The sequence below is a fragment of the Crocodylus porosus genome, unplaced genomic scaffold, assembly GCF_001723895.1.
Source record: "Crocodylus porosus isolate Cpor-Errol unplaced genomic scaffold, CroPor_comp1, whole genome shotgun sequence".
Lineage (NCBI taxonomy): Eukaryota > Metazoa > Chordata > Crocodylia > Crocodylidae > Crocodylus > Crocodylus porosus.
In genome coordinates this window covers 197,020,751-197,039,823 of record NW_017728886.1, presented here as the reverse complement: position 1 = coordinate 197,039,823, position 19,073 = coordinate 197,020,751, and the positions used below count along the sequence as shown (strand labels likewise).

General features: G+C 40.2%; 1 protein-coding gene across 2 annotated transcripts in view; it reads right to left on the bottom strand.

Annotated features, from left to right (window-relative positions):
• The window catches only part of LOC109318551 (chloride transport protein 6-like), a 124,886-nt gene that overhangs the window by 99,090 nt on the left and 6,723 nt on the right, over positions 1–19,073 (bottom strand). For both annotated transcript variants that reach the window (XM_019547878.1, XM_019547884.1), the window contains exons 3-7: positions 17,662–17,742; positions 15,732–15,907; positions 13,670–13,762; positions 7,267–7,510; positions 2,387–2,581 (exon numbers count right to left, since the gene is read on the bottom strand). In XM_019547878.1, coding sequence (XP_019403423.1) covers positions 2,387–2,581; positions 7,267–7,510; positions 13,670–13,762; positions 15,732–15,907; positions 17,662–17,742 — 789 coding nt within the window. The remainder of the gene's footprint in view (positions 1–2,386; positions 2,582–7,266; positions 7,511–13,669; positions 13,763–15,731; positions 15,908–17,661; positions 17,743–19,073) is intronic.

Sequence of the window (19,073 nt, the reverse complement as noted above, 5' to 3'; positions counted from 1 at the left end):
CCAAGCTCTCTTCCCCCACACAAATGGATCAGGGCCAGGATGCCCCCAAACCCATTCTGCATGGCTGACTGGGGCACTGCTGTGCCCACCTTGGTCACTGGATTGGGTCCACCGGCCAGATCCAGCCCATGGAGTGACTGGGCACTGCCCATCTGGCTCACCAGATAAAAAGGTTGAGCACCACTGGTATAACCCATTGGTGAGTGTGTGCAACTCAAGCTATAACAACTTATGCTTTTAGCTCTGGAAGGTCTCTAGTTCAATACTCCATGTGTGGCCCAAGAGGTGGTCATTAAAGAAGTGTGTGGAGCTTTCTGGATATAGAAAAGTTCATACTTATTAGGCCTCAAAGGTAATAAAATTCTATTTTGTGCCTGCACATCCAGGTCCATTTCCAGGGTAATATTGAATTTACTTTGATCAAGGACTCTCTTATTCCTAAAAGGCAAAGATTTTTATTATTTAAAACAAGAACTTACTTTTTCTCTCTCCAAATGAAGTAAATAGGTGACTGAAAACAAGAAATTTTGAAATAAAAGAGCATAGACTGATAACAGGCTATAATTTAATAAAAAGTCCTCTCACAGCAATCAGGTTTTATAGGCATGGCCCAATGCCCTGTTTTAAGTCCTCTCTATTCTGCCATAACAGTTACAACCATCACACTGGGGGCACACAATTACAATATGGCTTATATATCTGCTGTGTTTTTCCATATGGTTCTCTTTATATAATAACCAAAATAAATATGTGCCCTGTTATAGCTAGGCTTAATGCTGCATACACCACTGGCTTACAACACTGACATTACTTTATTGTAGACAGGACCCAATGTCAACATATGTAAAAAAAAAATAGTAGAATTAAATCTGTAATAATTTCTCTCTCATGGTCATCCAGTAACTGATACCAAAATCATCCTTATAATTCCTCTTTTTTGATACTAATGTCCTTTTGTTGCCTCAAAGCACTGGCTGGCTTATAGGCTCATTTGGGCAAGCAGGATGAGGGGATCTGTATGGGTGGGCTTTTCTTCTTCAGGAGAGAAGGGGATAGAGTTTGAACTCAGAAAATATGCTGGCAAGCCTGCCTAAGTGATGTCAACAGTATGAGGTTTTGGTTTGTTTCTCTGAAAAAAAGAAAAAGCACAATAGGGCATTCAGACACTTTAAAATATCTGAAAACCAAAAAAATTCTTCAAAGATTGAAAAAAAATTATGGCAACCAGGTGCTCAGAAGAAAAGAAATAATGAGAAATCAGAATCAAAATAAAATACAATAGAAGGCTCCTAATCCTTCATTCCTTCTGCCCCCCAAAATACTTAAATCCATTACTATATTTATGAACTCAGAAATGATGAAAATGCACCTACAAAACATAGAAACCTTTTAAACTTGCCATACTTTTTTAGTATTCCTTCTAATAATCCTTTGCATCAATTAAAACTTAGCAGAAGACTAGGTAATTTCAGGCACTGGAAATAAGATAATTCCAGAAGCTCTTGAGTAACATTCAAAATGTTGTAAGATTGAACTGAAACCCTAACCCTTATTCCCCATAAACCTTCCTCCAAAAGAGAAGAAACTAGTCTTGCTGCTGTACTTTGCTATTTCAGAGTCCTAAGGGCTTAAAAACTCCTAGAATCTTTTTACGTGTATAAACTGCAGATATAAGTGAGACATCTACTTGAGTTCACTAAAAAAAGACCCAAAACATGAAAGCAAGATGACCCTTCAAAATAACAAGTTGATTAGAAGGGAGCGGGCCTGGCAGACTGACAGCTGAAGATAGGAAAGGCCAGAGAAAGGAACATAGGATCATAGAAAAGTCAGGTTGGAAGGAACCTCACAAGGTCAGCGCACCTCCTGGAAAGGGCATCCTCTCCAGTGACAGAGAAAAAGGAAGCAGGCAACTAAACCAAGAAAGCACACCCCAAAAAAACTTTCATGCTGTGTAAGAGTGAAGAGAAATAAAATGGTTGGAACCTAATAATAATCCACAAACAATATCACACAAAGCAAACAGTCAGCAGTCCAACAGAACTGAACTCTGTAACCCTAGCTGGAAACAGTATTATTAGAATGAAAGAACAGCCAAGAAAGATGACAAAATATGATAAAATAAATATAAAATAAAACACGATAAGTAGTGTAAAAAAAAACAAAATAAAGAATATTATATATACATATACATGCACATGCACATACAGGCTTAAAAATCTTTGCATGCCATCCACTTCCTTTTTATTCCATGAAACACCAATTGTGCTAAATTCTGGGCTAACAGAATTTACTTTTCCATGTCATCTGTTGTTCCATCCAGACAACCTCATCTACTGAAAATATGACTTCAAACTTTAACTTGAGAAAATTGTTATTTACTTACAAGAATCATCATGGAGTCCAAAAGCTTGCTTGTTTTTCTGAGGAACAATTTGGAAATTGAGCTAAAAAATCGCATGCGTAGTTTATTTATCTTTATATTTAGGGAAACAAAAAGCGCTCCTAACAGGCCTCCAAGGATGCCTAAGAAAATGGTTGGAATGAAGGCCAAGATGCTCAAATCCAGTAAGTTCTTAACCTGAATTGAAAAAGAAGAGAAACAATACATTCTGAGAATTCTGCCACCAAGTTAAAATATCGCAGCTACTCTTCTAAGTGAAATATGGTACAACAGTGCAAAAACTAAGCAAAGATTTCTGTATAAGAAACAGATCTTTCCTTGAGGCTTTTGAAGCCCAGTTATTCAAGTTTGGGCTGATCTCATGAAGAACCAAATACCTCCCCTTGCCAGATTGGGACCAGGAAGTAAACACCAACAATTAGCTCAAATCAGCCACTTAAATTGACTTTGAATGGCAGGAAACAGAACAAATCAGTCTGAAGGCTAAGTACTGCAGCTTCTTCCTGGGCCTCTCTCTCCTTAAGTAAAAGCCATGAATTTGGCCCAAATCTGTGATGTTTCTGCTGTTACTGAGAAAACTCAAAATCTCAGCTAGCCAAATAGTGTGAAATCTTGACTCTACTGAAGTCAATGGCAAAACTCACATTAACTTCAATTAGCCCACTGTACCTAAAAGCACCACAAACATTCTGACAAAAGGGTTTATTACAATGTTAATCCATGTTTCAAGATCACAGAACAAGCTCCAAGTAAAACTGTGAGAGACTTGAGGCTGCTGTATACAGATGTATAGCTACTCTTTATGATCTAGGATCATAGCTGGGAAGGCAGTGGGTCTTTTGTGATATCTTTTATTGGACCATGTATAAGTTAATTGTGATAGCTGTTGCTTAACTATATTAAATTAATGGAATAATCATTGTATGTACAGGTTGATTTAACAGAGTAGCAAAGCTATCAAGCAACTAACAACCCAATGTATCCAGATAAGTCATTTCCCAGTAAGTACAGCTGAGGTCCTTAAGGTCCCTAGCAACATTATACTTAAAGATTTAATTAACATGTTGATTAACATTTTAAGTGCAACAGAGCCACATATTCAGGCAATTAATGGCACAATAAAAGAAAAAGGAGCCACAAAACTATTACACAAAAAGTTTATAAAGATTTTAGTCTGGTTTCCATTGCACCTTAAATTGAATGTGTTGCATAGGAACCATGGTGGGGCTCAAACAAGCCCTGGTACAGTCCCCAATCACCTGATCAGGGCAGCAGGGGGACTGCATGGTCCCTATGTTTCCCATGATCAGCTGATTGGTGGCAGAAGGGACTACACTGGGGCCCATTCAAGTCCCAACATGGTCCTCACTCCTCCTCCACTCAAACCCTAGAAGGGACGAGACTGGGGCCCGTTTGAGCCTAGTGCAGTTGCTATGCTGCCACTACTCAGCTGATCAGCACCCAGCTCCAGTGGTTCAAACCAGCCCAGTGGGACCCAGGAGCTAGACCTGATACCCAATCTCAGAATTGCACCTCCTGCCATTCACATGTGGCATAGCAGGAGGCGCAATTGTTGGGATTGCAGATCAGATCTCATCATGCCTTTAACCTAATGTGGGTCAGCAGCCTTATATAACTAACCTCAGTCGCATGAGGTTCTTACTTTTCAACTCCTACTCCCAGGGGTCAGTTTTATGGAGATCATTGTTTTAATGTAAATATATTATCTGAACCACTATGCTGTGTATTTGTACTAAAAAAGACAAGGTTAACTAAAGGTGTTTGCACTTGGAACATAAGAAGGCAAGGCACAATGGTAATTCTTAGTACTGATGACACTTCAATCCACAGTTTTGGATCAGCTACCAAGAAAATCTCCTGTCTGTACAGTAAACTTCACCTGTAATAATCCAATGCCCAAAATAAAAATAAAGTCAAGCTTCCTAAAAATCCTGAGCTCTGGAGATTTCCAGGGAGCTGTAGTTCAATAAATTTTACTTGCAACTTCCTGGATAAAGTGAAACTGAAGAAAACAAATATTTTTCTTGAGAAACATAACCCACAAGCTTTCAATTCAGAGTTTATTCACCATAAACTGTGTTAGTTAATACCCCAAAACTTGAAAGAAATAACATTTCCCGAGCTGAATGCTAACTGTAGTGAAAATATTTCTGGTTATCTGTACCAGCTGGAGAACTAAAAATTATAGAACCCCAACAGAAATGATGCTGGTGGTAATTCTATCCAGTTTTTCCTCTAGGGACATTAAAAGATAATGGAAGGAGCCAGAATCCACTCCCCTTTCCTGAAAATGCTCTAAAATGAGCTTGTAAAAGACTACAAATATTATTAAAAGCAGCAGTCACTCTCAATAAATCATTTATCCTTTTCTGTGTTTTAGTTGTATAGAGTATGATTTTCTTTCTTTTTGTGGTGGATCAACCTTTAACTTGTTTTTAGAAATGCTATGCATCATGCATATTCTGCAGAAGGTTACCTTGCAAGCTGAATTAAGTTATACCTTTCTTGCTCACTTTTATTTATATAGGCACTTATTCACATGCTGTCCAAAACGAACCAAACCTATGCAGCAAGAATTTGAATCTTAAACTCATAACCAAGTACATTTCAAACGCATCCACTGATCACAGATAAAATTATCACATGCTGAGAGAAATAGGCCCAAAGATACCCAGACACTATCCATGACACCATAGTTTAAAACATGTTTATGAATGTTTTTATCTCTTCCCAGCATTTGTTTTATTGTAACTAAATGGAATTATATTATGGAATTTCAAGAGCCTACATCTGGCTAGAGATGGTGAGAAGGCACATGACCCGACAAAGGATTACTAACCAAAAGACTGCAAGGGACCTAACTCCATTGTCATTTAAACAGACCTAACCTGAAACATGAAAAGTCAAGAGATTTTCTTTTTCTAGGATGGGAAACAATTATTGACACTTGTGCTGACAAAGTGAAACTGATAAGCACTTGGCTATAGTAGGGATTTTGTCAGGGTTCGAATTACACTTTGACTCTTGTGGGGGGCTGCAAAAAAAATTGGACTGCCCATCACAATGCCCTAACAAAATCAGAGAGTCCTCCCCCCCACACCATTATGATTTTCAAATCTTACAGGGGGGCTTTCATTTTACAGGGTACTCAGCCCCCCCAAGCCCCTCTATAATTCAAATCCTGGATATCATGAAAAAATTGTTCTGTGCAAACTTCTCCATACAGTTGCCCAGCAGATCTCAAATATGGCCACTACCCCCTAATGTAATGGGATTCTGAGTGCAGGTATTTCTGCTCAAAATCACTTGAAGCTGATAGTGCTCAGCCCTCCATTGAATAAGGACCCACATCCTTAACTGTGCTCAAGCAGAGATTGACCACTATTACCCAATGGCTACTTTCTATTTTTAGTTTGCATACACAAGTTTTTTCTAAAACTCAGGTACAATTTGTGCAGGTTTCACCACATTTTTGGAATGCCACAATCCCGTATACACAAACATATCTTTCATTGCATAAACAAATATCTGCAGTGTCCAAAAAATTATGTTTCTTTGTATTTGAACCCCTTTGTGAGCAACACATTGTAACAGAAAGAGTAAGCTTCCAGGGAAGCTCATTTAAGACCTACAACAACATCCAAGGGATCTATTGTTTGTTAGATTTTTTTTTTCTTTTGTGTGCTTTGAGTCATCCAAATTTAATGAAAAGAAGTTCACATGCTTTGGCCCCAATAGGTTGATGGCTAATAAGTTGTTGCCTATGATGGCTAATGATTCTCCGAACTTGTTAGTCCTACATTCTGCCTGATTTAAGACTAACACAACTAACTACTTTTTTTGAACACAGAGATATTAATTGTATTTAAAAGGTCAGGTGACCTGACTTCTGATATTTTTTTCTGGTATGTTTACTTGCTATGCCAATATAGTCCAGATGGTTGTGTGGATCAAATGACGCTTTGCAAAGGCACCTCATAAGGAGTTAGCTGCCCAAGTGACATTTTGATGAATTCATTAAAAAGAACCATCATCAGACCGCTTTGAAAGTCACAGCATAAAACTATGAGCTCTATGCTCAATGCTGTGCAAGCATTCCCAGTGGAAAGAAAAAGAGTGGTTTGGAAGTAACTGTTCAGTGCATTACATTAAAGAACTAACATTTTCTATTAATTAGAAAGAATGCAGTTCCCATCTGGATTCTCAGCTATTAGAGTAAAACTGCAAACAGAGAAACCATATACAGGAACCAATGTGATGCCTGTTGTGCAGATCATCATAATGCAAATTCAGCAAAAGCTGTAGCAATTAAAATTGTAGTCAAGCGTGTCCTAATCTATCATCTATGGAGCCAGCAAGACTTAGCTGCCTAACAGATTCTTCTATTTAATCTTTTTTTTGTGTCTACAGCCAGCATTGTTGTTGGGGAAAAGTCTAGGATTTACTTGGACCTGCTAATGCAAGTTAGAACTACAAGCTCTCTCACCTTCATATAAGTTACCAAAGACTGCTAAACATGTGATAAAGGATATCAGAAAAGTCGTTTAATCTGCATTTGCAGATAGCCGTTACGTGGTATGGGATATGGTAGAGAAAAAAGCTGCCTTTCACAATTGTAATTATAGCCCAAAAGAATTAAAAGCAGTCCGCTTTGAAAAATGAAAACAAGTTTATGTCCCCACTTACGCTTCACAATATAATGAACCACATTGTACCAGAAACTAATTATGCCAGAGATATCTTCACCCAGTCCCTCAGAGGTCCCTCAGTTAGGCGTGTTTGCCATATAAAATTATAAAGCCATGAGCTACATTTCTTTTACTACTCCATTTGATACATACCCAGAATAAAATTCCTTTCTCTGCTTCAAAAAATCCAAAATGACCTCTGTAAACAAATCCATCAAGGGAAGAGGAGAGTAAATCCGTAGTGAATGTGGCCATCAGACAACAGAAGAAGGTTTGCCAGGCCAGTCTGACGTCCCAGAACGAAGCCACTTCTTCTAGTGTGAACAAGAGGCCGCCCACTGGAGCACGAAACACTGAAGCTATCCCTGCTCCTGCACCGGCCGTAATGAAATTCCTCCTGCGACAGAGAGAAGTATCAACTATAGGAAAACCATGGGTTATGGCAAGTCATGCTTTAAGAGTCAACTATATTTAGAAAATTCAAGCAAATTATTTGGAAAGGGACTGAACTTGGGGGACTGGATGGTTAAGGGTGTTATTGGGACATAGAGTTTTTCACCTCTGGCTTCTACATTCAATCTGAGCCACAACAGCAGCAATAACTAGTGTCCACATGGTGGCTTAGAAATAGTGACTTGATTTCACTTTACTACCATGTACACAAGAAGTCCAAGTCATAAACCAAGCTGCTAAAAGAGCTGACACCAAAAACAAGTATAACGCTCAGAGCTCTTAGTTGTATATTCATATTATAGTGATGCTACCAGGGAGTTATATACAGAGGGTTTAGGAACCTGGCGCAGCTCAGAAGGAGATGTAGTTTAAGCGATTGATCAATTTGCTTTATAATATTTTTTTTTCGTTTATATCCTGCTCCAAATTAATTTCTTCTTCCCTACATTAGGAACGCTCAGCAAGTCTTGATTCCTCTTCAGAGCATGATAGTTGGTACTTATAGCATCACCTATCATGCAATTTGCCCACAGCTTTCTTTTAAACAGACCCTATTTTTCACTTGCTTAAAATTTCACCAGATTTTAAGACTAAAGTTTTCCATATCAAGTGCCTGCCTTAGACAAAATTTTCTATAAAACGGTTCAGCAAATTATAAAAAAATTTTAAGGAAAAATTCTCATAACCATTTAATTGCAAAGTTCCTACACTGCTATCCTTTAGAGAAGTAGTTTTCAACCTTTGTGCATTTGCAGACCCCTAAAAAATGTCGAATGGAGGTATGGACCCCTTTGAATTGTAAGTGTGGATATTCACATGCTTTTGATTGATCAGTCACCTGTTGCAAACCCCTTAGTCTGACCCCCGGGGTCCATGGACCCCAGGTTGAAAACCACTGCTTTAGAGCATGGATCTGAAATAAGAAACAGGGCAGGAAAAGCATGCTGGTATCAGGAATGTATATTTTGCCTTTCCTATGAAAATGTGGGCACATTTGGTCAAGTTATGAGCTTCTGAAAAAATCACAGTAGAGATCTGCTCATTAGAGCTTAATTCTCTGATGATTTCTTTCTGTACTAAACACGCTCCAGCCTGAGCCTGCACAGCCAAGCAAGGACTTTCCCTCCAACTGCTTTCTAACTACCATTGGTTGCTGTAAAGAAGCCTTAGGAGCACAGTAATAGTCCCTACTTTTTTTGCCCCTTCCTCCCAGCACTGACAGTGACATGAAGAAGGCAGCGATGGCCTAATCAGGTTGCAGAAGGACAAGAAGGAAACAAGGACATGGAGCAGAGATAAGGAGAAGCTGGAGAGACCGGGACTCAGAGGGAAAGGTGGTGTAACAGTCTGCCACTGCAGACTCCCGTGCCTCCCCAACTCCTTCTGTGCTTGGAATAGAATCTAAGGATTTCCAAATCTCAACCTTCTTCTTCTGTCATTAAAGAGCTGTAAATCCTCTAAGAGAATGTGTGCCTTGTCTCTCTCTAGGGCACTTGTCTACATTACACCTCTTCCGTTACCACATTACACTTTTCCTGTGTCCATGAGACAAAAATCGCCATTAAGCTAGCTAAATTGCATCTGTGTATCCACATTATCAGCTGATTTTATCGTTTTAGCTTTTTTTCTTCATGGCAATTTAAAACACCTCTGACATGTTTTGTTTTTAGCTCCAATATCTTCCATGAGGGCTATTTTATGGAAACAGCATGCCGCCTGAAGGGTGCCCCCTGCTTCACCCAGCCTTGGGAGTTGCTTGTGTACACTTGGGGAGCCCTGCAGGGCTTTGCATGGAAAGGTTTGGCACCAAAAAAAAGCAACCGAGCTCCCCGTGCTGGTGTACACGTGGGGTTAGCTTTGCACAGAAAGATTTTGCGTCTCAGCCCCCAAGCGCCCTGTGCAACTTGCACCCAGGAAAAGAGTAGCTGAAGTGCTGCAGCTGGGTGTTTCTTGTCCCAGAGCACCACCCGGCAGCAAGGTAGGACTGAAAGGGCATGAGAGTAAAATTGTTCTGACATGCTCTCTAGCGCTTTTTACTAGTCATAGCATAATAAGCCCTTACATGGTAAATCATGCCCATGTTACTTATTTAGCCGTCTTAAACTAAGAAAGAAAAATTAAACCAGAAAAATTTATAGTGAATGCTGAGTACATGTACAAGAGCCCGTAGTGGCTAGCACAAGGAGGGCAACAACCTTCCACTTTTCTCAGGCTACTCTCTTTGCTCAAGTGGCAGAGGTCTGTGCTGTGAATCTGAGGATTCAAACCATGTTGAAGAGCCATGTGGGAGTTGATATGGATTAACATGATGATCTCTTTGCCTTCAGTTTGCTTTTAAAATAGTTGGAACTTACACATTAAAAACTGTATTAAAAGATTAACATTTCAAAGTTTCATAGTAGGTAGTGTCGGAAGGGACCTGGGCAGGTCATCAAGTCCGACCCCCCCACCGGCAGAAAAGAGTGCTGGGGTCAAACGACCCCAGCAAGGTGGTTGTCTAGCCTCTTTTGAAGACCCCCAGGGTAGAAACGAGCACCATTTTGCTTGGAAGTTTGTTCCAGATCCTAGCCACCCTGACTGTGAAGTTATGCCTCCTGATGTCTAGCCTGAATCTACTCAGTCAGCTTATGGCCGTTATTCCTTGTAACCCCCCGTAGTGGTCGGGAGAACAGGGACTCTCTCATTGCCTGCTGGTCCCCCTTGGCAAGTTTATAGACAGCCACCAGATCCCCTCTCAGCCGTCTCTTGTGGAGGCTGAACAGGTTTGGGTCTCATAGCCTCTCCTCGTAGGGCCTACCCTGCTGCCCCACGATCATGCGAGTGGCCCTCCTCTGGACCCTCTCCATGCTGTCCACATCCCTCTTGAAGTGCAGTGCCCAGAACTGGACACAGTACTCCAACTCCAGCCTGACCAATGTCATTCAAGAGGGGGAGGATCACCTTGTTGGACCTGCTCGTGATGCATCTGTGGATGCATGACAAGGTGCAGTTAGCCTTCCTGACTGCGTCCCCACATTAGCGGCCCAAGTCAAGCACTCAAAGTTAAACAGAGATAAAATTAAGGTTACCAGGTAACTTGACCCAGTTACCTTGTATTATAGTGTTTTATTACATGACCACATACTGTCATATGTCAAACTTTTCAGAAATGGTAACTAGCTGCATATTCTTCATTACCTGGGTTATCAACTTGAGCCTCCTGACAATGATTTGCAAAAGTGGTGAGATCTCTCAACTACAACTGAAGTCAATAAGAGTAGCCCTGTGAACATGTTCAATTCAATGAAATGCAAAACAATTGCTGAAAAAAATCACTGCAGCATCTCACTCCAAATTAGTGGATCCTTTCAACTTTCATTTCTCGGTACTAACCAAATCTTGGGTAGCACAAAGACACAAACGTAAATACTGAGGATGAAAGGACAAACTGAAAAAGGTAGAGAAAATGGCCACAGATATTCAAGACTGAAGAAAATGCTTAGTGTGAGGTGGAAAGAGCTTGATCTATGAAGATTATAAAAAAGATGCCTCAGGGGTGAATTGATTGTAGGTAGGCTGACTATATGTCCTGAATTTCAAAGGCCAGTCACAGCCAAATGGTAAAAACTAAAACGAGTGTCCCAGAATTGCAGGGGCATGGGGCACAGTCCAGCAGAGACTGCGCACATGTCCCTGCTTGCCCCTGGTTGTCTTGGGTTTCCTTATGGTCACCCTAATTACAGGGGATAAGTACCTTGATAAGTAGGAAATACCAGGTACTAAAGGGCTCTTTAATCTAATGGGTAAAGGCATAACAAGAATTAATGGGTGGAAGCAAAAGGGAGATTCAAATTAGAAATTAAGCACAAATGCTAAAAGGTGAGGATGGCTAACCATTGGAGCAAGCTACCAAGGTAAGTGATAGACTCTCCATCTCTTCATGTCTTCAGATAGAAACTGGATGCCTTTCTTGAAGGGAATGCTTTATGCAGACATAATTTATTAGTCTCAGTATGGGGTATCTGGGTTAAAAGTAATGTCTGAAGAGATACAAGGGGTAAACTAAGTGATCTAATACTCTACTAGCCTTACAATCTAGGAAATCCCCCATATTAAATGGGGTTAATACTAGCATGTTACCTTTTAGGGGTCCAGGAATGTCTGTGAAACATTTGGATTCCATTAGTATACAGAGAAGCACAATGAGAAACATAAGCAAAGTAGGGTAAGCATAGCATGCAATAATTAGTGCATGGGACCAAGCACACATGATCCCCTTTGTTCAAAAACAAACATCAAAGTAGCTGCTTATTGAATGAGCACCATCCATCTAGCAACATGGAATATGGCAGGGGTCCTATGGGCAAAAAACAGGATGTGACCGTTTAATTAGACTGCATTATAATGCACATGGGACTGAACAAAGGCTACAACAGCCTTAAATCTGGCATTTTCTCACTGTTGACTGCTTGATTTTGAAACTTTAAGATTTTAACATGTTTTTAATATACCTATACACTGAAACTGCTCTGAGTGGTAACCGCCACTGCATTCATGAGTTTCTATGCTTGGCCACCAGTAATCATGACCAATCCAGTCAATGTGACAAATTAGGACTTGGGTCTCTCTCTGACATTAGCAAGTGTTGACCACTGAAATCCAGGATACAAGTTTCTTTAACATGTTGAATACTTATTAAAAACTTAAAAGGGTACTTGATGCCCAAAAGCTTGTTCAACAGCTATCCTACCTACATAGATGGTCCATTAAAAATATCCCTAAAAATCCTTACATCTACACAAAACTGCTTTTATACCAATGATATCTACTTTGAATGATAGTAGAGATAGTAATAAGCCCATTTACTGCCTTCAAAATACCAGAGAAATAGCTGGCTTCTCCATCCTCCTCCTTAAGAGATGACAACACAGAGGAGGAGCCAAGTCTTGCTCATTGCTTAGAGTTAATCCTTTCTTTATAAACAGGATTTTTAGATGACATGTTTCTCCCAAGATTTTTCCAGTCTCGGAGTTAACTGTTCCCTCTAATTATCTTATATTGTACTACAAAACAAAAAGCAAAATCTTTTGCTGTTCCTCTTACAGTAATCACTAATTTCTTCCATGAGTAAGTTTGTTTAACAAGCATGTCTTAAATTTATTTCAGTGATTAATGATACAAGTTAAAGACAAAAGCATATCACATATCTTTCAAGCTGTGCTTTATGATTATCCTTTAAGCCACAAATAGTTCACAATAGCCTTTTCTTGGTTAGATGAGGGGTTCCCCTCACCCCATTTCTCCCTTTCCTTGGAAACCAAACAAACACTACAGTTTTGCATTTATGTATTTTATAAGCCAATAAGCAGCATCTGCAAGACATAATTTGACCTTTTAAATCATTACTGATGTAATGAATTTCATTGAGTTCAATGACACTATTCTCAAGACTGGATTTGGAAGATCCATCCAGGACATATACAGAAGACCTTCGGATTTAAGGAAGCATATAGAGTCTCCTTTTTTGCAGAGAGGGAAAAAGCCCACAAGCCTGTATCTTCTATATATGCAGCAGGGAATAAGCTGACATCTTGGGATCTGCAGTATAATCAGGACTGAAAAAATATGCAGGTCTGAAAGCTATTTGAGTTGAAACTTTCGTCCAAATTAATTAACTCTAGGCCTTTATACCCACTTGACAAATGTACAGGAAATGTCAATAGGATGTGCAAGGCAATGGAGAATTAGTCTCAAAGTGTTAAATTAAAATTTTCATAAACATGCAACATAACTATTACACAGACATTACTTTAACAGATCTCCACAAGGGACAGCCCAGCAGAGCTCAGCTATTAAAAAAAAAAAAAATCACTGGGAAAGGAAGAAATCCCTTTCTAATGGAAAGGGACATGAATATACTTGAGTCACATTCATACCTTCATACAGAAAGAGATACTTTCTTTCTACAACCATCCAAGAAGCTAGAACATTATTAGACCAAATGTTCCATAACTTTATTAACTTGTAGCTATTTGATTAGCAACTTAACACATCTGCTATGAGAATCAGAATGTAGTAACTGTGTCTTCAAAGGCTTAGCAATTATATTCTGTCAATCACTTACTTATCAGCTGAATTCTGAAACCTTGTGAAGAAGGGGAGATGAATTCCCAGAGTATCTGACTTCAGCTGGCTCAGACCGCAACCTATTATTGCACTGAAAAAGCATTTTTTTTAAATTAGTGAAATCTTTAAAAAAATTATTCACACAGTAACTAAGTCAAAACTAAAATGGCCAGGTCCTCAGCAGACATGGAGCAACAAAGCAAGACTGACATCAACAAATCTAATACAGGGTCTGCAGAACATATTAGATTTAAAATATACAATGTTCTGTTGACACGGAAGACTATTAAAACCTTTCGGGTTAATAATTCAGAGATTAAAAGGGCTCTTCACAACGATGATAAGCCATAAAGGCTACTTTGGTGAGCTGTATGTTACTATCTGCCTAAATGTGCCTACATGATGAATTATAATCCATCATTTTAGTCATCAGTCCCAGTTTAATGACCACGGGGAGCAGAACAGTTATATTCTCAGTGGAAGATGTGTAATGATTTCAATTACCACCATACTTTCTAGGCTGTGTTTCAGAACTACATAGGAAGGAAGGAAGGAAGGAAGGGGAACGTAGAGGAAACCCTCTTTTCATGAACATTTTACAAATCAGGAAAAGAGTCAAATGCATTGTAGAAAATTTAAATTTCAGGCCACAGCTAAACTGGCTGAGGTTTTTTTTAAACAGTTGTGCGTGTTTATGCATAATTAAGGTAGGTGCTGTTCAGAAAATTCAATTAATTTAATTCTTAATTCTGTATTTCAAAGAATCAAATTAATGCTGCACCAGCTGTATTTATGTAAGTTTGGTGACATTTCTGGACCATCTGTCATGGTTAAAAATAAACAAAGACACACACACAAAGGGAAAAAAATCACAGCTGCAGGCACCGACCTCTTGGAGACAAAAGTCTGAAAGTAATGAAAACAAAGGAAACCCAAAAAGAGAGCTAGGCCTTGGTAATGACTGTCTGAAAAGTTTGTGGCCACCACTGACTAAATCTTGCTCTCTTTTTGTTTTTTTAAACCTTAGTCATTTTTCCAGGCTACTGCACCTAAATACAATGAAAATGTACAAAGTGGTAGAAAGGAGTTTATTGCTTGGTAGAGACTGAAGAGGAAGAACCAACCCTCAAAACTGAATATTTTACCCAAAAATAGAGATAAGAAGTAAAATGCTAAGCTGCCTAGAAAGGAAATAAGACTATCTGAAAAGAAGGAACCCATTTCTAACCTCTCGGATCAAGACACTATTTAAATATGGAAAATTCCAGTCCCATAAAAAGAAATGAAGGAAACAATTGCTCTCCCAGAAACATGACAGAAGGACTTGGAGATCGTTTGTTTGTTCTCTTTTATTTAAAGAAGGACGGTGGAATTAATCAAATGCTTCCTTAAGCAAGAATATATATTCCCAGGGGTTCTCAATCCCTGGGCCACAGCGGATCAGCTGCCGGCCCGTAGCACAGTCAGCTGCCAGACTGGAAGTGGTCGCAGCTCCTTCCGCAAGTCCCGCAGTAGCGCAGGGTTTGTCCCGCCCAGGGTGGGGGTATCCTTACCTGTCTTCTGGCTGGAAATTCTGGCCGCGGTCAGCTGTGACTGCTGGGCAGCGGTTTGCCAGGCCACGGCCAATTCCGGGCTACTTTGCTGGGCCGCAGCATAAAAACTTTGGGAACCCCTGAATATATTCAATTATTTTCCTACCCATAATTATGACCCCACCTCACAACTTAAAAGTGTGCTTGCAAAGAAAAATAGTTTAGATCAATGGATTTGGTCACTGTCGACCATAACCAGTTTTACGGCAGGGAAGTGGGGGGAAGGGAGTAAAACGGGGTATAATCTTGGAAGATTAAATAGTCTGAGGGCCTGATTGCCCATTGCCTTTCAACTTGTGCAGTTATTTACACCTGTGCCAAGCTCATATAAAAAAGCACCATATATGTGAAAGAACAATTTGTAGTGGTTGAATTTTATACCTACTTTGAGCAGGAATAAATAATTAAGATGCAACTTAATGGACAAGCAGGCCCTAACAGCTCCAACATTTCCACAGTGTTTCTTACCCCAAATGAATCATAGGGCCCTCTGGTCCACAAAAGAGTCCAGATGCCACAGCTAACACACAAGACACAAATGTTCCCAGGAAAGTCTTGATATTAAAAATATGTTGGATAGAAGCCCCATTCAGAAACCCAATGACTTCTGGCAGTCCACATGGTACACCTGCTGGGCAAAAGAACTGAAAAAAGAGAAAGAATTAAGGATTACTTCTAAACACTTTCAGATCTATCAGCATGTTAGAATTCTAGCTGGAAATGCTTCATTCACAAGGTACACAGCTGGTCTAAAGTCTTACAAAGAAGTTAGGAGATATGGCCACAGGAGTGTACCCTGCTGCAGAATTCAGGGTCCCTGGACCCTGGTGAACACTGTCATCAGCAGCAGGGGGCAAGCAACAGCTGTGCAGATACAGTTCTTGCTTGCCTCATTGCCACCCACCCTGCTCCACCGGATCCACACTGCTGCCTGCTCCAGGACAAGGGCTGCCACACATTCCCCTACTGGTACTGCTGGCCTCTCACCCACTGATGCTGCCAGACACTCTGCCATCCTCACTGCTGTCTACTCTGGTCCCTGATCCACTCCCCTACCTGTGATGTCACTTTATGCCTGACCCAAGTGGACAGCTGCTGCCAGAACTGCCACCGGCCCCAGACCCAGATCCACTGCAGCTGCTGCTGGCTCCAGGAATCTGGCCTGGGAGGAGCACCTATGGTCCATATCCAGCCCGAGGTCCAGGGTAGTTTGACGCTCCTGTCCTAGAGAGTTACTTGCCTTTTTGCGATTAAACTGATGATAACTCACTGTGTTCACCTCGGAATCTGATAAAGGCCTTTTTTGAACACCAAGCCTGTGGAAGTTGCACCAATTTCCCATTTTATGATCCATATACATTTGGGCCAAGTACAGACATTTGGGAGGTTAAATTGTGTTCAAAATGACCACCCAATTTAAACTTAGCTCATCCTGGTGCTGACCTTACACTTCACAGACCTGGTCTCAGTGACCAGCAATTAGTTTAAACCTGTAACAGAACAGAAGTTGCTTGCACGCAAACTGATCTAAAAACTGCAGAACCCACTTTAAGATAAGCCTGGATTTATGTAGTATCAGACTCATTTGATTTAGGTCAAACCAGTACATGGAACATCCCTGCACAGCCCCGGGGATGGGAAAACCCAGCCACTGGCCCCAACCCTGGGGTTGCTCTTGGGTACAACTTACCCAGCTATTTATATCCTCACTGATTTTGCCCCAGAGGCATCTACAGAAGTTGCATCTGCCTACACAGATGAATATCAAAACCAGGAACTCCTGCCCCAATAGCCTATTACACAGAAATTATAGGACATATCGACAGAACCTTAGTTACAGTGACATTTGAAGGCACAACAGAAAGATAGACAGGTTGCATCCAGATGAGCATGGCCATGAGGCATGTGGTGGCACAGACACATCTGCAGTGCCACATACTGCATGTTCAGCTGTTCTCTGCACTTCAAGGGAGCAGCATGGGGAGTTGGCCCTGAATATTCAGGGGTCAAAAAAGCCCATGCAAAAAAAAAATTAGAGGGGCCCACACGAGGGCAGTGTACACTGCTCAAAACCAGATCCTAGCTGGTTGAAGCCACACTCTGGCTGCCAGCAGGGCTCCAGCAGGATTGCCACTGCTGCAGCCCCAGGAGGCCCCCAGGAAACCCAGATAAGGCTGCTGGGACCAGCCCAGTGCAAGCCACAGTCTCTCCTACCCCACCCGGGGTAACTTGCCATGTGCCAGTTGTCCCTGGGGAGCCAAACGTTCAGGCTCATGTGGACGTGGCCATAAGGATCAAACAAGGGATTTGATCCCAGCATTGCAAGGATCCCAGCATCCTTCATTTCCTAGAACTATTTCACATTTTACAGTAGTTGTATAAGAAACTTAATACTTACCACCACAAATCCTGAAGATACAAGAATCATGGCCAGTCCAGATCCAAGTATGCAAATCCAGGTCATATGAAAGTTTCCATTCTGATAGTTTTACAAATAAATTAAGATAATCAGTGGTATTAAACACAAGTATGTGCCCTGCTAACTGTATATAGTGGTAAAGAGGAAGAGAGATACTCATACTATTTTTTTTGTCTGAGTTTATAATGCATTAATAACAAAAGCCTCAAAATTTTTCTGCTTGGCTACTGTGTACGCTTTTCTTATCATGAATGTACCTCTTAGCAAAATCAAGGAACTACTGCATCCTTTTGCCCATTTTCTCTCTTAATACACTATAGCAAGTTTTACAATTTAGCATATAGAAGTATAACCATGGAATAAAATAAAGACAGTTTTGGAGACTCTTCACAAGATATAGGTTTCAAAGTCTAGCTTTTAGATAAGAGTACAGGTTCAGAGAACTTCCTATTTTTTCCCAAACCAGTTTGCCAATCATGGTATTTTATTATTAATTGAGGCCTCAGTACTAAGCACTGGAGTCAGAGGTCTCAAGTATGTCGTTAAGTACTTGAAAGAAACACTTTCATAAATTAGGCCTGAATATATTTCTACAGTAATTCATCTTGTTGTGTTTTATCCATTAATACTAGCTACAAACTCATCTATAAAGCTCCTCTGTTTTTCTCTATAAAAGTGACATATTTTATGTTCAGTATTCTTGTTTTAAAAAACATATCAATCTGACAGAGTTTAAGTTTGTTTGTCTGAATTTGGATTAACCACAGTCATGCTGTCTTCAGAGACACAAGAACATCACACAGGACACACAAGAACATCACAAAAACACCAGCTACCACATCTTTCACAATCCCGTGGTGTTTTACTCTGATTCACCATGTATTCAAGTCAAAGAAGTCTCCTCTGTTTTCAAAACCATTGCGGTAAAGCAGACCACTGAAACATTCCTGTCCACACCTCATCAGGTCTTTTGTCCACAGGCTTACTTTAAGGCTTACTCAGCAAAATTGGTGAGGTGCGCAGAACTGAGTTCTCTGCTGGTGAACCTCCTAACTATAAGTTCAAAAAGATCCAACCACCACCAAGCTTCTTTTCCTGTTCATCAGGTGAACTTTGCCACTCTCTCCTACTTAACTCCCTACTTTCAAACCATAAAGTTAAAATAGCTGAACTCTAGATGACCTTCCAGGTCCCTACTTTTCTGTTATTATTTTAGATGAAATTCTCTCCTCACACAAAAATGACTCTCAACAAAACCCTGAAAACACACTTTAAAGAAATGTATAGCTATTTAACCATAGTTACCCTTTTTTAAAAACTATTTCAGGATTTCGCTCCCCCCACCAAAATACCACAGATAGATTGATGCCCAGTTATTATTTATTTATTTA